The sequence below is a fragment of the Canis lupus genome, chromosome 8 (assembly GCF_003254725.2).
Source record: "Canis lupus dingo isolate Sandy chromosome 8, ASM325472v2, whole genome shotgun sequence".
Classification (NCBI taxonomy): domain Eukaryota; kingdom Metazoa; phylum Chordata; class Mammalia; order Carnivora; family Canidae; genus Canis; species Canis lupus.
This window is the reverse complement of record NC_064250.1, coordinates 29,344,269-29,360,762: the sequence shown is the minus strand read 5'-3', so window position 1 is coordinate 29,360,762 and position 16,494 is coordinate 29,344,269. Positions and strand designations below refer to the sequence as shown.

The 16,494-nt window shown below is 33.1% G+C and overlaps 1 protein-coding gene across 8 annotated transcripts in view; it reads left to right on the top strand.

Annotated features, from left to right (window-relative positions):
* DDHD1 (DDHD domain containing 1) overlaps positions 1-16,494 on the top strand; it is a 109,217-nt gene that overhangs the window by 42,036 nt on the left and 50,687 nt on the right. For 3 of the 8 annotated variants that reach the window (XM_025442402.3, XM_025442400.3, XM_049113178.1), the window contains exons 2-6: positions 4,581-4,754; positions 5,361-5,381; positions 11,383-11,484; positions 13,387-13,515; positions 14,579-14,726. In XM_025442402.3, coding sequence (XP_025298187.3) covers positions 4,581-4,754; positions 5,361-5,381; positions 11,383-11,484; positions 13,387-13,515; positions 14,579-14,726 — 574 coding nt within the window. The remainder of the gene's footprint in view (positions 1-4,580; positions 4,755-5,360; positions 5,382-11,382; positions 11,485-13,386; positions 13,516-14,578; positions 14,727-16,494) is intronic. The other 5 variants (XM_025442405.3, XM_025442403.3, XM_025442406.3 and 2 more) reach the window with 3 other exon arrangements.

Genomic DNA, 16,494 nt, shown 5'->3' with positions numbered 1-16,494 from the left:
GACAGTTGTGGCTTAAGATGAAGAGTCCTGCGGTGCCCTGCAGTACAATGTCCCATGTTCACCAGAACTTGGCACTTCAGGTGTCCTATGTGTGTTGCATGTACCCTACTATTGTGGCTGAGCAACATTGCCTCCAGTCCAGTCATCTGCAATGGCTCTCTTTGCCTGTTGTGGGCAAAGTTTGGTCCTTGTGTTGTTAATGGGCCAGTCTGGGGCTGCCTTGGGCTTGAGTCAGATCAGGCGTTTGTCAGAGATGCAGTATCACTGAACTGTGGGGTGCTTTCTCTTTGTTGTCCCCTGAGAAGCTTTTGTCAGTAAGTAGGACCTGCAGTTAGACCACATGTCTGGCCTCTCCCTACTGCTGAGGCTGCAGTGAGACTGGTATGTATATGGCCTTCCCCCTCTCTCTGGGGCAGGAGTTACTTTGGAATGGTGCTGGCCCCTGTTGGGGCTGTTTGCACACTGCGACACTTGTTGCACTGCTTTGGATGGACTCCTGCTGAGGGCCTGTTTGAGAGGGCAAGTCCACAGGAGAGTGCTCTGTTAGCAAGCTAGGTGGAGTGTTCCTAGTGGTTCCCAGTGGTTCCCTCAGGTGTCTGTGTATCTAGGCTGGGGGTAGGGGAAGGAAATGGTACCCTCCAGCTCTTTGGTTCTTGGAGAAGTCTCCTAAAAATCCCTGCCTCTCCAGCATACGTTCTGAGATTCATAAATGATTCTTGCCCAGGTATTTTTCAAACTGCTGTTTCTAATCTGTATCTCCATGGGGCTCTTTCTTATACTGTCTCTTTTCAGGCAAGGACTGGACTCAGTTTTCTATTACTCTCTCTCAGAGCCAAGCCTGCTGATTTTTTAAAATTCCAGCTTTTAATCAGCACTGACTGTAAGAACTAGAGATGTTTTTCTGATTTTCAGAGCCATATGTTATGAAGATTTGTCCTCCCAGTGCAGGTTCCCCAGGCCTGATGAGGTGTCTACTGCTCTCCCTTTCTGTGCCTGCAGTCACTTCCTCCTGCAGACCGTCTCCCAGTCAGTTCAGTTCCCAGCCACCTTTCTCCATTCTTCCTACTGTCTTTGATGTGGCCTCTTCTCTACATTTAGCTGTGGATAGTCTTTAGGTTGTTTCAGGAAACTATTAAGTTACTCCAACCAAATAAAAAAATTCTGAAACAAACTTGTGGACATACTAATAGGGGCATTGACGTAAGAGGCATTGATAAAACAAACAAAATAATGGAAAAGATGCAGAGAGAAGTAAAAAGCTTGAGAAAGAAAGTGTGTGAAATGCAATATAGGCAAAGGAAGATCCAACAACTCTATAATTAGGGTCTCTGAAGGGGAGAAATAATTGGAACAGAGCTAATGACAATCATAATCCGAGGGAACTTTTCAGAAACAAGAGGAAAACTGAAATCCACGTATTAAAAGGGCCCACTTGGACAGATTGGTCCAGAACAATGAACTGTGAGTCAGAAACTATTAGACTTTAAAGACTAGTGAAGCTATTAGACTTTAAAGACTTTTTTTTCCTATTCTCTGAGGTAAGGACTGAGTAGATCACTTTACTAATTAAAAAAGAAAAAAAGACATCAGACTTCTCAAGAACAATATACCAAGGAAAGCTACCAGAGAGCAGAATTTTTAAAAACTCAGGGAAACAAAGTTCAAGCTAGCCAACTTGTCTTTCAAGTATCAAGGTGATAGATAAACAGTTTTTTTTTTTTTTTTTGATAAACAGTTTTGAACGTAAAAGAATTTAGGTAATTCTTAGTGAGAATTTAATATGTTTAATTGTAGATCCAAAACTAATATATATTTATTAGTTTTAATATTTTATATATTCTGACAAAGTAGAATGAATAAAATTAATAATGAATGAAGAGAGAAAGGGAAAATAGAGTAAGATCATTCCCTATAAGTATTAAGTGGCTATTATAGGATACTACTTATGATAGTAAGTCAGATGGTAAAAGGTTAAATAAGAAAAAGAGACTTAAGATGCTCTAAAATACATGCACAGACACACACACAACATATGAAGGCAACCATCAGAAAAAAAATGTAAATCTTCCTAAATACCAAAAGAAAGTAAAAGAAAAGAAAAAAAGCAGGAATACCAACTATATAAGGAAAAAAGAGTAAGTATGAGTAATACTTGGTAATTATAATATATACCAATAATACTTGGTGATAAAGGTAATTATAGAACACACAATTCAGATATATCAGTCATGTCAATAAATATAAATGGGCTTATCTCACCTTAGAAGAAAAAGATTTTCAAGTGTCTCCATAAAGCAAAATCCATTTTATGGTGTGTATGAGGGACACACCTAAAACAGAGTGATTCAAAAATTTAAAAATAAGGGATGTGCAAAAACATCACAGGCAAATAGAAAAAAATAAAGCAGGGGTTGTAATCTCAATAAACAAAGTAGGATCTATATTAAAAAGTCATTAAACACAACCAAGTATACTTTATAGTGTTAAAAGCCATAATTCATAATGAAGGTATAATATTTTTTAGTATCTATACACCATATAACACAGTAAACACTTAAATACAGTGAAATTGCTATAGCAGAATATAGAATAATATAAGAAATAGAAACATACATGATGGATTTCTAATCCATCACAGTACAAGTCTGGTACAAGATATTTAAAGCTTGTTTAGTAAATTTTCAGTCTCATACCCAGAATTAGCCATTTCTTAAAGAATTCTTGGTTTCTTTTAGTGAGAAATGATATTTAGAGATCATGGTCTTTATTTCAGGAGTGCTCACCTGTTGGTCTCTTTCTAGGCCTTTTCAATGGACAAAGCTTAGGACCTTTTTTTTTTTTATTTTTTAAATTTTATTTATTTATGATAGTCACAGAGAGAGAGAGAGAGGCGCAGAGACACAGGCAGAGGGAGAAGCAGGCTCCATGCACCGGGAGCCCGATGTGGGATTCGATCCCGGGTCTCCAGGATCGCGCCCTGGGCCAAAGGCAGGTGCCAAACTGCTGCGCCACCCAGGGATCCCAGCTTAGGACCTTTTAAAGAGAAAATACATCATTTTAGTTCACGCTGACATTAGTAATTGAAATTTAAAATTACAATTTTAATTCTTTGATTTTTATATCTGTACCTATTTTTTCTTGGTTCCTAATATAGTAACAAAACTAATATATTTATTTTAACTGCTTCAAATACTGTTTCAAAATAACAATACCAATATTAATACAATATTAAGATCTATGGCAGTGCATTTACTGCAAAAGGCTTAAGATGTATTTGCAGTTTTTTTTGTTCACAGGATATATGTAAAAATTACTGTTTTAAATCCACTTGAAAATTTTTTCTGTATATGGTTAAACTACCAAATCTCTACATAATTAAGTTTATCTGTTTTATTTTACTTTTTATTTTTAGGGTTTGTTATTTCCATTTTATTTTTACTTTTTTTTTTTTTTTTTTTTAAACCTTAAAGGATTCAAGATCTCATAGCTGACAGTTGTGGTTTATTTAAAAAATAAAAATAAAAAATAAAAAAGGAGTGCCTAGGTGGCTCAGTCAGTTAAGCATCTGACTCTTGATCTCAGTTTAGGTCTTGGTATTGGGGTACTGAGTTCAAGCCCTGCACTGGGCTCCACACTAGGGAAAGAAAGAAAGAAAGAGAGAGAGAGAGAGAGAGAGAGAGAGAGAGAGAGAGAAAGGGAGAAAGGGAGAAAGGAAGGAGAGAGGGAGGGAGGGAGGGAGGGATGGACAGACACAGGGAAGAAGGAAGGAAAAAAAGTGAAAAAAGTGTTAGGCTTATAGGAACAGTATTTAATCAAAGAAATGTTGGTATGCTTGGGTGGCTCAGCAGTTGAGTGTCTGCCTTTGGCTCTGGGTGTGATCCCGGTCCTGGGATCAAGTCCCACATCTGGCTCCCTGCGAGGAGCCTACCTCTCCCTCTGTGTCTCTGCCTCTCTCTCTGTGTCTCTCATGAATAAATAAATAAAATCTTAAAAAAAAAAAAAAAAAGAAATGTTTACAGTTATTCAAGAAAACTTTCTACCCATTTTTTTTTTCTAAAATGGATGAGGAATTTACTATAATTAAATGTTTCAGCTATTCCCGTATTCTAACTGGGAGTCTATAACTTTTAAGGCAGCCCTAAAAAGTGCAGCACAATACTATCACACACACTATTTCTGAACTACTTCTGGGAATGTATATCAGTATTTTCTAAGACATTGAAACTGTCACCAGAGTCTTGCATGAACTTGTCTTAACCCCATACCCTACTAATTGGGGTTACTGGGGGTCTCAGTTATAAAGATAACTGCTCATCTGCCTTTCTTTCTTTTTTTCTTTTTCATCTGCCTTTCTAATGCCAAAGTAATTTTTATGCATAATATCCAATATAAATAAAATAATATGCTGTAAAAATATATATACACTGTGGTTTGAAATCTGGAATTTAAAACTTGAAGGGATTAAGCTGAGTCATGAAAGTTTTTGCCACAGTAGTAACAAAATATAAAATTATAGTTACTCTGTGTCTTTCTAGGAGGTTGGATCCTAAAATGTATAATTCTGTGTCTTCTCTTTTCAGAAGCTGATAAAATACCAGTAATGCGTGGACAGTGGTTTATTGATGGTACTTGGCAGCCTCTAGAAGAAGAAGAAAGTAATTTAATTGAGCAAGAACATCTCAGCTGTTTTAGAGGTCAGCAGATGCAGGAAAATTTTGATATTGAAGTGACAAAATCCGTAGATGGAAAAGATGGTAAGACCGATTAATATATTTAATATGTTCTGTAAATCAAGTAAGTTCTTGGTGAAGTGTAGAGTAGTTCTTAATTTTGCATAGTAATTCATGAGTGTTAGAATTTATAAAATTTCTGATTTAAACATTTGATTACTTAGAATTTAAATCTATGAATTTCTGAACTATCTCAGTTTTTTATTTTATTTAATATGTGTGTGCACTGGCATGACACTAACATGACTTACTATAATTGTACAATTGTTATGTTCTGTGAATTAGTCCTTTTAGTAGTTTTTAATTACCAACAAAATTGAATCTACAAAAAAATCTGTCATTATATCAAAAGGACAGTTTTGTTAATATTTTAATGTTGGTTCTTTTCCTGAAGTTTAAAAAAAGTTAATTTCCTTTATGTAAATAACTTTAGGCTGTCTCCATACCAACTTTTAATTTGAATTAGTCTACTCTTTATATTCCCTTATTCAGCATTTGGATTTGTTTGCAGTAGCTTAATATATTTTCATAATAGCCAAGATTGCCATGTTTCATTATGTGTCTGATCTTGAGTAAAATTCAAAATGTGTGGTAAAGTTAAAAATACTTCTATTGTTCCATTTACTGCAGGCAGTGGGATCAGCTATTCTGGTGAGTATGATAATCCAGGTAGATTAGAATTTGTAGATTTCTCTAAATATTTTTTTCTAAAAAGTGTTTCTTCATCTATGCTTGCCTTTATTTTGGAAGTTTCTTGGCAAGCCCCATTGAAACTAGTGAATTAAAAGTATGAATTAAGTGAGTTTCCCCCCACCCCAAAACATTTCTGAAGCAGAAACTCAATATTGATCAAGTAATTCACAGATGCAGCTTGGAAAAAATTATGTGGTTGGAAGTAATTGCTTATATGACATAATTAATAGCAGAACAACAAGCTTTAAATTGGCTTGGGTTTTTTTTTTTTTTTTTTCTTAGTGACAAACATCCTTAAGTATTTTCTTTCTGAAAATTTCAAAAATTTTCTCTCTCTGAACACACACACATCACAAGCAAGGAAACTATAGTTCATACCAGATTAACATTATCTTTTATGTCTCGTTGATTAAAAGTCTACATAACTGAGAAACTAGCTTCTCAAAGTTGTGGTTCATTACCACTACCAAAGTAAGATTGCTATTCGAGAGGGCTGAATTCTAGATTTTTTTCTATTCTCCTTCAGACCTCCCTCAAAAATAGCAATTCACCTTAACAAACCCAGTTTAGCCACCTGAATTCCTTACTATGAATGTAGAGGAAAAAACCCAAGAGCTTGGAGGAAAACAAGAATAAGTATAAAAAATAAAAATATAAGTTGATTATTCTCCTTTCTTGTACTGTATTCAAAACATATTTTTTTTCCTTTTGCTAATTCATCTTGTAGAAGTTAATCTATCAGCTCTGTTTCATCTAATAGATCACATCTATTGGAATCTTGTTTTTATTACAATAAAAATTAGAATTTTGTGTGTCTTTTTTAGATCTACTACCTATCAGAATGTTAAGTTTAGCAAGATACTTCAGTTTTCTTCACAGTGCCCTAATTTTATGAGCCAGTCATTTAAAAAGGTCTGATAGAAAAAAAAAAAAAGTCTGATAGAGAACAGGTGTATTTGTATGAGTAGGTTTTTAGGAGGTCTTGGAGTGTCTGTGTTGATTCTAGAGTATCAATCAAGGATATTATAGTGATATTTTTTGCTAGATTTAAGGATATACATCTAGTGGTAAAATTCTAATTGGTAATAGAAAATTTTTAAACTGTTACAACACTTTTGCACTGTAATCTTTCAAAATGATTCTTTGAGGTTCATTAGAAGAAAAATTGTTTTTTTTTTTTAAATATAGCGTGGCATGTAAAGCTTTGCCATATTTTATTATTAGCAAAGATTTTAAATTCAGTTTAGTATGGATACTGTTGTCATAAACTTACAGCCATTTTAGTTGTTTTTCAGTTTTATGTAAAATGTACATGTATCATGTGTATGTTAAGATGTGATATTTCACTTTGAAAATTATGGGAAATTTTATAGTACATTTGAAAAATTATCACTGGTCTTAAGGAAAGAACATTTGCTGTCCAAAAAGCCACCATTATTAGAAAAATAAATCTGATTTACCATATCTACAAAGATAAAACATAGTATAATATTTTATTTTGCTTCCTATCTCCTACCTTCTGAAATTTCACCTTTCATAATTAGAGTAAAAAAAAAAAAAAAAACCTTTTCCTCCTAAATTTTCTCATGTATATATATGAGAAAGCCTTGATTCATGATATTGTCAGATTTTAAATGTTTCCATGTGCAGATAGTGTTGTGCTAGGCACTTTTGTGAAGGAAATAGACAAAATTTTTACCTTCAAGAAGTTTTGGGGAAGACAACGTCAAAGATGAGAATTGTTAGTAAGTATAAGATAACACGGTAAACAATGAATATAGAATTAGATATTCTACAAATAGATTTGGAATACTGAGAGTTGGAGATCACGATGCTGTGGAGGTTTTCAAGTAAGGCTTTCTGGAAAAATCCCATTTAATAATTAAAAACATTTAAAAATACTGTAACTGGGAACCTTTAAGTGCTCTGGGATTTTTTTTTTCCTCGGCAGAATTTCTGAGAAACTAAACAGAGTTCTTGTCTTGAAGGACATTGATATAAAACAATTCCTTTTCTTTCTGACCTTATCTGTGTTTTAGTTAAGGCAGCTGATGCCACAAATAAATTGGATTTCTTAATGTTTTCTCCTTGTTAATTTTCCTATTAATCTCAAAGTAAGCATTGAAATAGATTGATGAAAATTTAGCATAACTTTTTTAGCACACAAATCAAAATAACCCATAAAAGCATCATCACTTTTTTGCGATTTAGATACTTTAATCTAAGTTTTGTTTTCCCTTAGACTTAAAAATCAATTCTCTTCTTGTCCCACCTCCTAGCAGCCTAACATATGGAAGCCTGGAGTTTCACTGGGGATGAATTCTACAAATAAAATCAGCCCTTCAAAAAGTAATTTTGAAAATATTTGCGCGTAGTACTAGATTAGTGTTTGACTCAGTTTATAATCTATCCAAGCAGTAATCAGTTTAAAAAAGGTTAAACTAGGAGTGCCTGGGTGGCTTAGTCGGTTAACTGTCTGCCTTCACTTAGGTCATGATCCCAGGGTCCTGGGATCCAGTCCTGTATTGGACTCCTTGCTCAGTGGAGAGCTTGCTTCTCCCTCTCCCTCTGCTACCCCCTGCTTGTGCTCTCTCTGTGTCAAATAAATACATTAAAAATCTTTAAAAAAAATAAAAGGGCAATTTAATGGGTTAATCCTGCATCTCACCCTGGCCAAAAAATGCATAGCATCAATCCAATCATGAGAAAACATCAGATAAATTCAAATTAAGGGATATTCTACAAAATAACAAAATAGCTCTTCAAAAGTGTTATGGGGTCTAGTTAACTAGATGAGGTGAATCCTTTACCACTATATGTCAAATTACCATTATGTACATGTTAAATATTTTCTTTTTTTGTCAAGTATATCTCAATAAAGATGAGGGTTTTTTTTTTTAAGTATCAAAGTTAGGAAAGGAAAAAAGTCCAGTAGGGGCATTAAAATAAAATAGTAAAAAATATTTAATTAGACCAAAAGAAATCAGGAAAAGAGAAACAAGAAACAAAATACAGAAGGAACAAAGAGAAAATAAATGGGAAATAGTAAACCTAAATTTACCCATATTGATAATTATGGTGAATGTAAGTGAACTAATGCTCCAATTAAAAGGCAAAGATTGACATATTAAGAATGCAAAACCTGACTGATATGCTGTCTACAAGAGTCTCGGCTAGGTTACCATTCAAGCTAATTTGGGGTGCTGTGACATCACAGGTGTTGGTGTACCTTGAAGAACTTCAAACATTTAACAATTTGGCATGAAAAGTGTATATTCCTATCACTGTTACTGAATAAGAATATCCCAAACTGTGAATATAAAACTGAAAAGTCAAAAAGGTGAGAGGAGCTACAAGGGTGCTAATCCCTTCTAACCTGCTTTCCTTTTTCTCTCTCTTTGGTGACTAAGAGAATTCCCCATCTTCTAGCTCTTAGTTATTACTTTTAATAAATTTACCTAATTTAATCTCTCTGAGATCCAAGAAGGTTGCTAGGCATTTTCTCGTTACAGTTGGCATGTTTGAGATGTGCAGACCTGCTTTCCCTAAAGGTGAGATTATCCAGGTTACCAGCTTTTAGAAAGGAAGAAATCATTGAGTTGTTCTGGGGATTTCTATGTCATCAACGACCCCCTTTTTTGATATTCTTTTGCTTTCAGAATTATATAATGAAGAAAATCTCTTTAAGAAACAGGATTAGTAGGGACATTTATTGGAAATGCTATAGTACTTTAGATCTTTTTCATTGCTATGGAAGGCTTTAGTATATAAAATAACATTTTAATTAAATGTTAGCATTTAATAAGTTAACAGTTTTGGGTTTGTGCATATTGTTGCTAACATAAAAGGAAAAATTTAGTAATGCTTTCTAGCACTTGAATTTCAATTAGTGTTGATCCCTGTTTGGATTGATAGTAAATACTTTGTACTGTGCTTATAATAGTACCCCTAATTCTATGCTTTGGGTTGAAAAAAATTAAGCTTTCTAACTGTGCTATGGGATATTGTGACAAATACAGCAAGTGACTTTCAAGTGAAAATAGGAATTTGATTTGGGAGAAAGGTAAAGAACCATGTCTAATTTTGTGAAGATGTTTTGAATAAGTGTACTTCTCTCTTTTTAGTATTTTGGGATATTTGTCTCTTTTAATCCCTAAATTATACTGTTTATTTAAAAAAGAAAGCCTTTCTTTTTTATATCTTGACTAGCTTTCTGAAAGTGTTTGCATAATTTTGAAGTGTAGTCAAATGGTCCATATGAATTTCAAGTGGATTTTTAAATAATTATTTAAAATGTAAAGAAATGTATTGATATATTATAACCAGCAATATTTGACAAGAAAAATGTTGACTTCAAGGTTTTCTGCTGATTTGCCAAATATCAGGTCTGTCTGGCTTTCTGTTGGCTGTTTCATGTTTACAAAATGTCAAAGTATACATTTTTATTAATGACTTTTTATTATTTTTAGTTTTCTTTTAGTAAATATGGATTTAGTTCATGTTTTTTTTTTTTTTTTTAGTTCATGTTTTACTAGTGTATATATAAAACCTAGGTTTTGTTTCTTTGAGTAATAAAGTCTCAAATTCATGCCAATTTGATCTACTTTGATAATTTAGCTTTTTCCTAATGAATTTTTTGTTTAAAAATGTTTCCTGCAAATGTACATTCTACTCCTCAACTGATCAGAAGGCACCCCAGAGAAGAAACTTTAATGAAGAAAATTGTTTCAGTTATAATTTTCCAACCCAGTTATCATTTTCCAGCCCTTTGTAACAATGAAGTGTTTTTACTAATGTTCCAACCCAGTTTTTAATCCTAGTCTATAGCCTTCTAATTACATAGTTGTAATTATTAAGTGCCTTGTAAGCATTTCTCAGTTACCTTTTCATCTGTACATACAACAGATTTTTAAACCATTTCTGGTACTGCACAACAGGAATTAAATGTATTCATATTGGAGCAGTATTTAACCTTTGAATGTCACATTAATGTAGAAGGGAGTGAGGATGAAAAAGCAAATGTTTTAGAACATAAATTTGAACTAAGTCATAAAGGTTCTATGGTTCATTTCCTGAACTGTTAAAAACTGATCTGTAAAAAAAGAAAAGAAAAAGAAACTGATTTGTAAGGTTCAATTTCAAGTGGATTTTTAAATAACTGCTTATTTAAAATGTAAAGAAATTTACTGATATATAACTAACAATGTTCCACAGGGAAAGTGTTGATTTTAAGGTTATTTACTGATTTGCCAAAGGCTGTGTCTGGCTTTATGTTGTCTGTTGCATGTTTACAAGATGTCACAGCATACATTGTTACTAGTGACTTTTTTTTTCATTATTTTATCACTGATCGGTTAAAGAGCTTCCAATTTGATTTACTTTGGCAAAAGTTTCATTTTATAATTCTTTTAGCAACTCAAACAGAGTTGTGAAAAGATTTTGTTTCTGTGGGAAGCTTCCATTATACACTTCAGTAATAGAAGGCATCTAGTGGAATGTATACTATGATATTTTCTCAGGAAAACTGCATTAGATGTTTAAAATGTTATTTGTTGCCTTCTTAATTTGCACATCAACTGTCAACTAATTTGGTGAGAGTAAATAACCTTAGTATTGTAAAGATGGGGCTTATAAATCCCTTATGCATACAAAAATACCATGACCTATTTTTTTATTCTGTCTGTGCAGAGACATTAAATGTGATGATCACATAGTTGTCTGATAAAATTTGAGTATCATTTGCCTTTTTTCATTCAATAAAAGTAGAGCATATATTTGATAAACATTATTAAACTACTATTTTGCTTCACTGATTTTTAATTAGAAAATTATATACATAAACATTTGGAATAATGTTTGTCAAATACAACTCCTTTTTTTAAAGTTAATACAACAAAAAGGCAAAATGGCAAACCTCATTTACAATTTACTTTGAAGCTCAGTGTTTTTGCTTTCTTAGTTGCCTACCACCTCCCTCCCTTCTCCCTCCCTTCTCTGTTCAAATGGAGAGGATATAAGGAGAGTTCAGATGCGGCAGGTCTTAAGCGAAAGCGTTCTCAAGGTACAGTAACTGTAGTTTCATTTCTCCATGTAGTTATACTCCCTGGCTTATAGTATTCAGTATTTAAAGCATAGAAATTACTAGTTTTTTAGAAATGTGTCCGTTGTGCTATTTTGTTTAGAGTTACTTGATTATAAGGGATATAAACATTTGTAAATAATATATGTGGTCCAGTAATAAGATGTTTACCAATATTAAGATGTTTTACTTTAAAACAGTTTGTGGATGATTTGAAGAGGAACAAAATTCGTTGGCTTAACACTATTCTCTTAATATCTTGGTCCCGTAGTTTCAATGTTTTAAGCATATGTCGCTCAAAACTATTTTAACATAGATGTGGTTTAGAAACATTAGATTAAAAAGCATAAAATAGTGGTTTGGATCAGACATAGAAAAGTAAATTATTAAACTCTTGAAAAAGATTTTCCTAATTTACAAAAAGTTCTTTTATTAAAAAAAAAAGCTGAGTTTGTACATCGTGGATGTTGTTTTGGTTTTTGGTTTTTTTTAAATTGAAGATATTATTGTTTGTCACATTAATTGCATCTTGGTCTATGTTCAATGTTAGTAATGTATCCTGACAGATAAATGAAATATAAATTGGTTTTTCATACATTTTTGAAATTGGATTTGTAATCAAGAACAATTTCCCAGAAAGGATTTACTTTTCTATGTGTTCTAGTAGGAAATAGGTTTTCATAAAAATGACTTTGATCTTAGATCTTGGCCAGGGCTATATAACCTTTCACGTTTAACTTGAGGTTATTTTCAACCCAGCTTCAAATCAGAATAGTTAGGCTCTGCTGGTAATTTGCTTTATGGCAAGTCATTTAATCTCTTTGTACCTCAGAGTCTTTATATATAATGGGAGATAATATTTTGTTTAAAGAGGATTTGTTTTAAATAAATCAGGCATAGCAGTTTTAAGGTGCATAGTTTTCTATGCACCTTAAGATGGATATGTGGATTTTTTTCTCACCTCTATTCCAGAGATACAGAGAGAGGAAAGTTTAAGGCATTCAGGATTATAAGAATTAGCAAGTTATGAATGGATGAATACGTTATGACAGTTCTTTTAATCTATTGCTTCTGCAAGCATTACTAAATTAGTGATACATGTCAGGCTCTGTGCTAGGACACTGTGTTTGGTGTTAGTGGTGCAAAATGATCAAGACATTAGTACCTGCCTCAGACAGCTTATATGTATTTTTTGAGCATAGAGGTTTGTGGGTTTTTTGGGTTTGTTTTTTAGCTTATTTTTACCAGGCATATCTTAGTTATAGAAATGCAGTAACCATACTGATTTGAACATTATAGTAGAAAAAAATTTCTTTGATTTCTTATTAAAACATCTTTTAACTTTGGATTTCTGTTATGGTGAGCAATATCCAATGATAATTGGTCTTCATATCTATTTCAAAACTACCATATATTCTAATAATTAGATTGTTCTCTTCCCAGTTTAAAGATAATTTTTTTCCCTTAGTCTTGTTTTATCTGCACTGAGTGAAATTTTCACAGATCCAAAAATAAAATCCACAGAAGAAAAGAAACTTAAGTTTCTATGTCAAAGGTATTGAGGACTCAGACCTAAGAAACAGTTATATCATCTGGGAAAGCAATTCTTTAATAATCAAAACATATTAATTACATGTTAGAGGTTAAAATTATGGTGGTTAAGCCAGTTATTCTGTGTTCTTCTAACAAGTTGACATTCCCTGTAGCATGGTTAATCATTTATAAGATAAAGTCCCTGTATTACTTGCTTCATATCAATGTGTGTTTCAGCAGAATAGTTTTTTATTGAGCTCAGTTCAGGTATGGATTCAAAAATCTGTGTATTATAATTATTCACACTTATAAATAAGAGACCTTCAAATTAATTTTTCCTTTTTGCAACAGCTGTTCATAGTTTCAAATTGAGTCGAAATCACGTTGACTGGCACAGTATGGATGAAGTGTATCTTTATAGTGATGCAACAACTTCTAAAATTGCAAGGACAGTTACCCAAAAACTGGGATTTTCTAAAGGTAATTGTTAAGTGTTACTATGCTTTGTCAAAATTTGTAGAATCTTTTTCTCTTATATTCAAAATAGACTATTCAAATTCTACTTTTAGAATATTTTAAAGATGTTTTAAATTTAGTGACAGTTACTGCCCTATTAAATGAAACTTTATTAAGGTGACTAAATTCACATGTACTTATCAGTGATAATCATATATTTAGACTGATCTGGCAGGATTAATATCTTTTATACTTCTAGAAACACAAGAGCAGTCAAACCTCAGGCAGTGATGTGAAAATAAAACATGGCAATTAAAGGTGAAAGCTAAAATTTTCTGTTGGGTTTAGTGAAATGGAAGTCATGAGTGGATTTGAAGTCTAGGTAGGTGAAGAAATAGAGGCAGTGAGAATAGACAACTCTTTCAAGAAGTGTGACTAAAGGGAAGAAAAGAGGAAATGGTACCTGAGGAAGATGTGAGAGCATTATTAATAAATTCTCAGAAATTTTTGTTAAGTCTGGTATTTTTTTGCTATTCCATCTTTTGTTGTGATTTCTTTGATAACAGATGTGCTTGAGTATATTCTTTGTTTACTAGTCATTTATATTTGTCTTGTGAATTATCTTGTATCTTTAGCCTGTTCTGCTATTTGAATGGTTGTCTTCTCACTTTTTGATTAGTAAGCCCTCCTTTGTACCTCAGTAATTAGCTAATTATGCATATATTTTGCAAAATTTTTCCCAGCTTGTGATTCATCTTTTATCTATGCTTCATGGTATTTTTTTGATAGAGAACTTTTTAAACTTTTGTGTTCAGTCCATCCTTTCTTCCTTCCTTTTCTTTTTCCTGTGGTTTCTGACTTTGGTGTCATGTCCAGTTAAGAACTTTGTATCTGAGCCAGTCAAGATACATTATCTTACAAATTTCATCCACACCCAACCCAGTGAATTTTTTTCTTTTTTCTTTTTGTTTTGTTTTGTGTTTCTTTTTCTTAATATCCCTTTTACTTTATTATTTCTTTCAATATATATTGTCAAAATGTTGTTTCTGGAATAAATAGTAAACTTAGAATCATAATTTTTCTACAGCATCAAGCAGTGGGACCAGACTTCATAGAGGTTATGTAGAAGAAGCCACATTAGAAGATAAGCCATCACAGACTACCCACATTGTATTTGTCGTGCATGGCATTGGGCAGAAAATGGACCAAGGAAGAATTATCAAAAATACAGCCATGTGAGTTCTTTGATGAATACATTCTTCATCTAGTCTAATAGTCCAAACTTGTGTCTGGAGTGTAACAGAGTTTAATCTTTCCACTACACGTTTCTTCAATGCCAGTTACTGTAATACTTACTTTATATATGTGCTGCCGAACTGAGCACTGTAATACCTACATTATAGATGGAAATTCTGGACCAGAATTTGGAGTGCTTATGTCCAGATGATGGTGATGATGATATTTGAGTTTTTTCCCCCACCGCATTGAGAAGGTGAAGGATAAAGTGTTTTTAACTTATTGATTTACATTAAACTAAGATTGAAAGCAAAGAAGAACGTTTAGTTTTCAATTTGTATCTTGCTCTCTGAACTGCAGAAACAGAATAATTGCAAAGTTTCATGATTATGAAGAACCTAGGAATTATTTAAATTGCCGGTCAGCAGTTTAACCTGGCCAATTAATTACTACAAGAGGGAACCAGACTCTAAATTTTACTCAGAGAAGGTGGGTGTTTACCAATACACCAGGTACATTGTTTACCTCATTAATTTACTTCTATTCATATCTTTATTCTAAAAACTCCAACATGTTATGGAGGTGGAGGATGTTTGTATTTGTGTTTAAAAAACATTAAGGACTGTATTTTGAAAGCAAATGTTAGGGTTAAAAAGTTTCACCTAAAATTTGGCCTTAACCTAGCACCAGTATGAAGAAAAATCTAATCTGGGGTGCCTGCATGGCTCAGTTTGTAGAGCATGCCACTCTCGATCTCAGGGTGATGAGCTCAAGCCCCGTGTTAGGCGTGGAGCCTACTTCAAATTAAAAAAAAAAAAAAAAAAAAAAAAAAGAGGGATGCCTGTGTGGCTCAGTGGTTGGGTGTCTGCCTTTGGCTGAGGGTGTGATCCCAGGGTTGGGATCGAGTTCTACATCAGGCTCCCTGCGTGGAGCCTGCTTCTTCCTCTGCCTATATCTCTGCCTCTCTCTATGTCACTCATAAGTAAATAAATAAATAAAATCTTTAAAAAAAAAAAAAGAAAAATCTAATCATATTTATGATGTGATGAAAACAGATCAGTTGTTGATTCAGAGCACACTTTATCTGGTTCTGAGGCTTCAAGTAAATGTATTTCTTCAGTCCTTAGAGAGCAAATACTATGTGATACCAAGAATTTTGTCCTCATCAAATAATAATAGTGCAACGTTGCATTTTGTTTTCACTTTTTATTGTAATCTCTTAATGCCAACTAATGGATTAAAGTAAAAGTACAGTTCAGCTTTTAAAAACTTTGTCAGATACTGCCAAGCCACCGAAATTTTGGTCAGTCTTCATAACTTTTATTACACAAATCTCTTCCCTCTGATTCTGACTTTATTTTTTGTTGAGTTGCACATTACTTCATATATATACATTTTTGTTAAAATGCTGATCTTTTGCTTGGATATTTAGGAACCCGAGAAATAGGTTTAATGGCATGTTTTCTCTGGAACTATTGATAAATGGGAAGGTACCGGCTTGCATATTTTGGGTGTACCTGAGGGAAGACCTAACCATAAAGGCTTAAGCCAAAAGGAAGATTTAGTAATTCATAAAACTGAGAATTCTAAACCTAAGATTTGCCAGTCATGAGAATCCAGAATTCAGTGTCTATCTACTCTGCTTTCCTTCATTTTTGAGCTATACTTAGACATCTGATTCCAGATATGGTTTATATTGTGTTCAACTTCAAGAAGAATAAGCCCTTTTTCCATAAGTCCCAGTTGGTTTAGGCATTTCAGTGACCA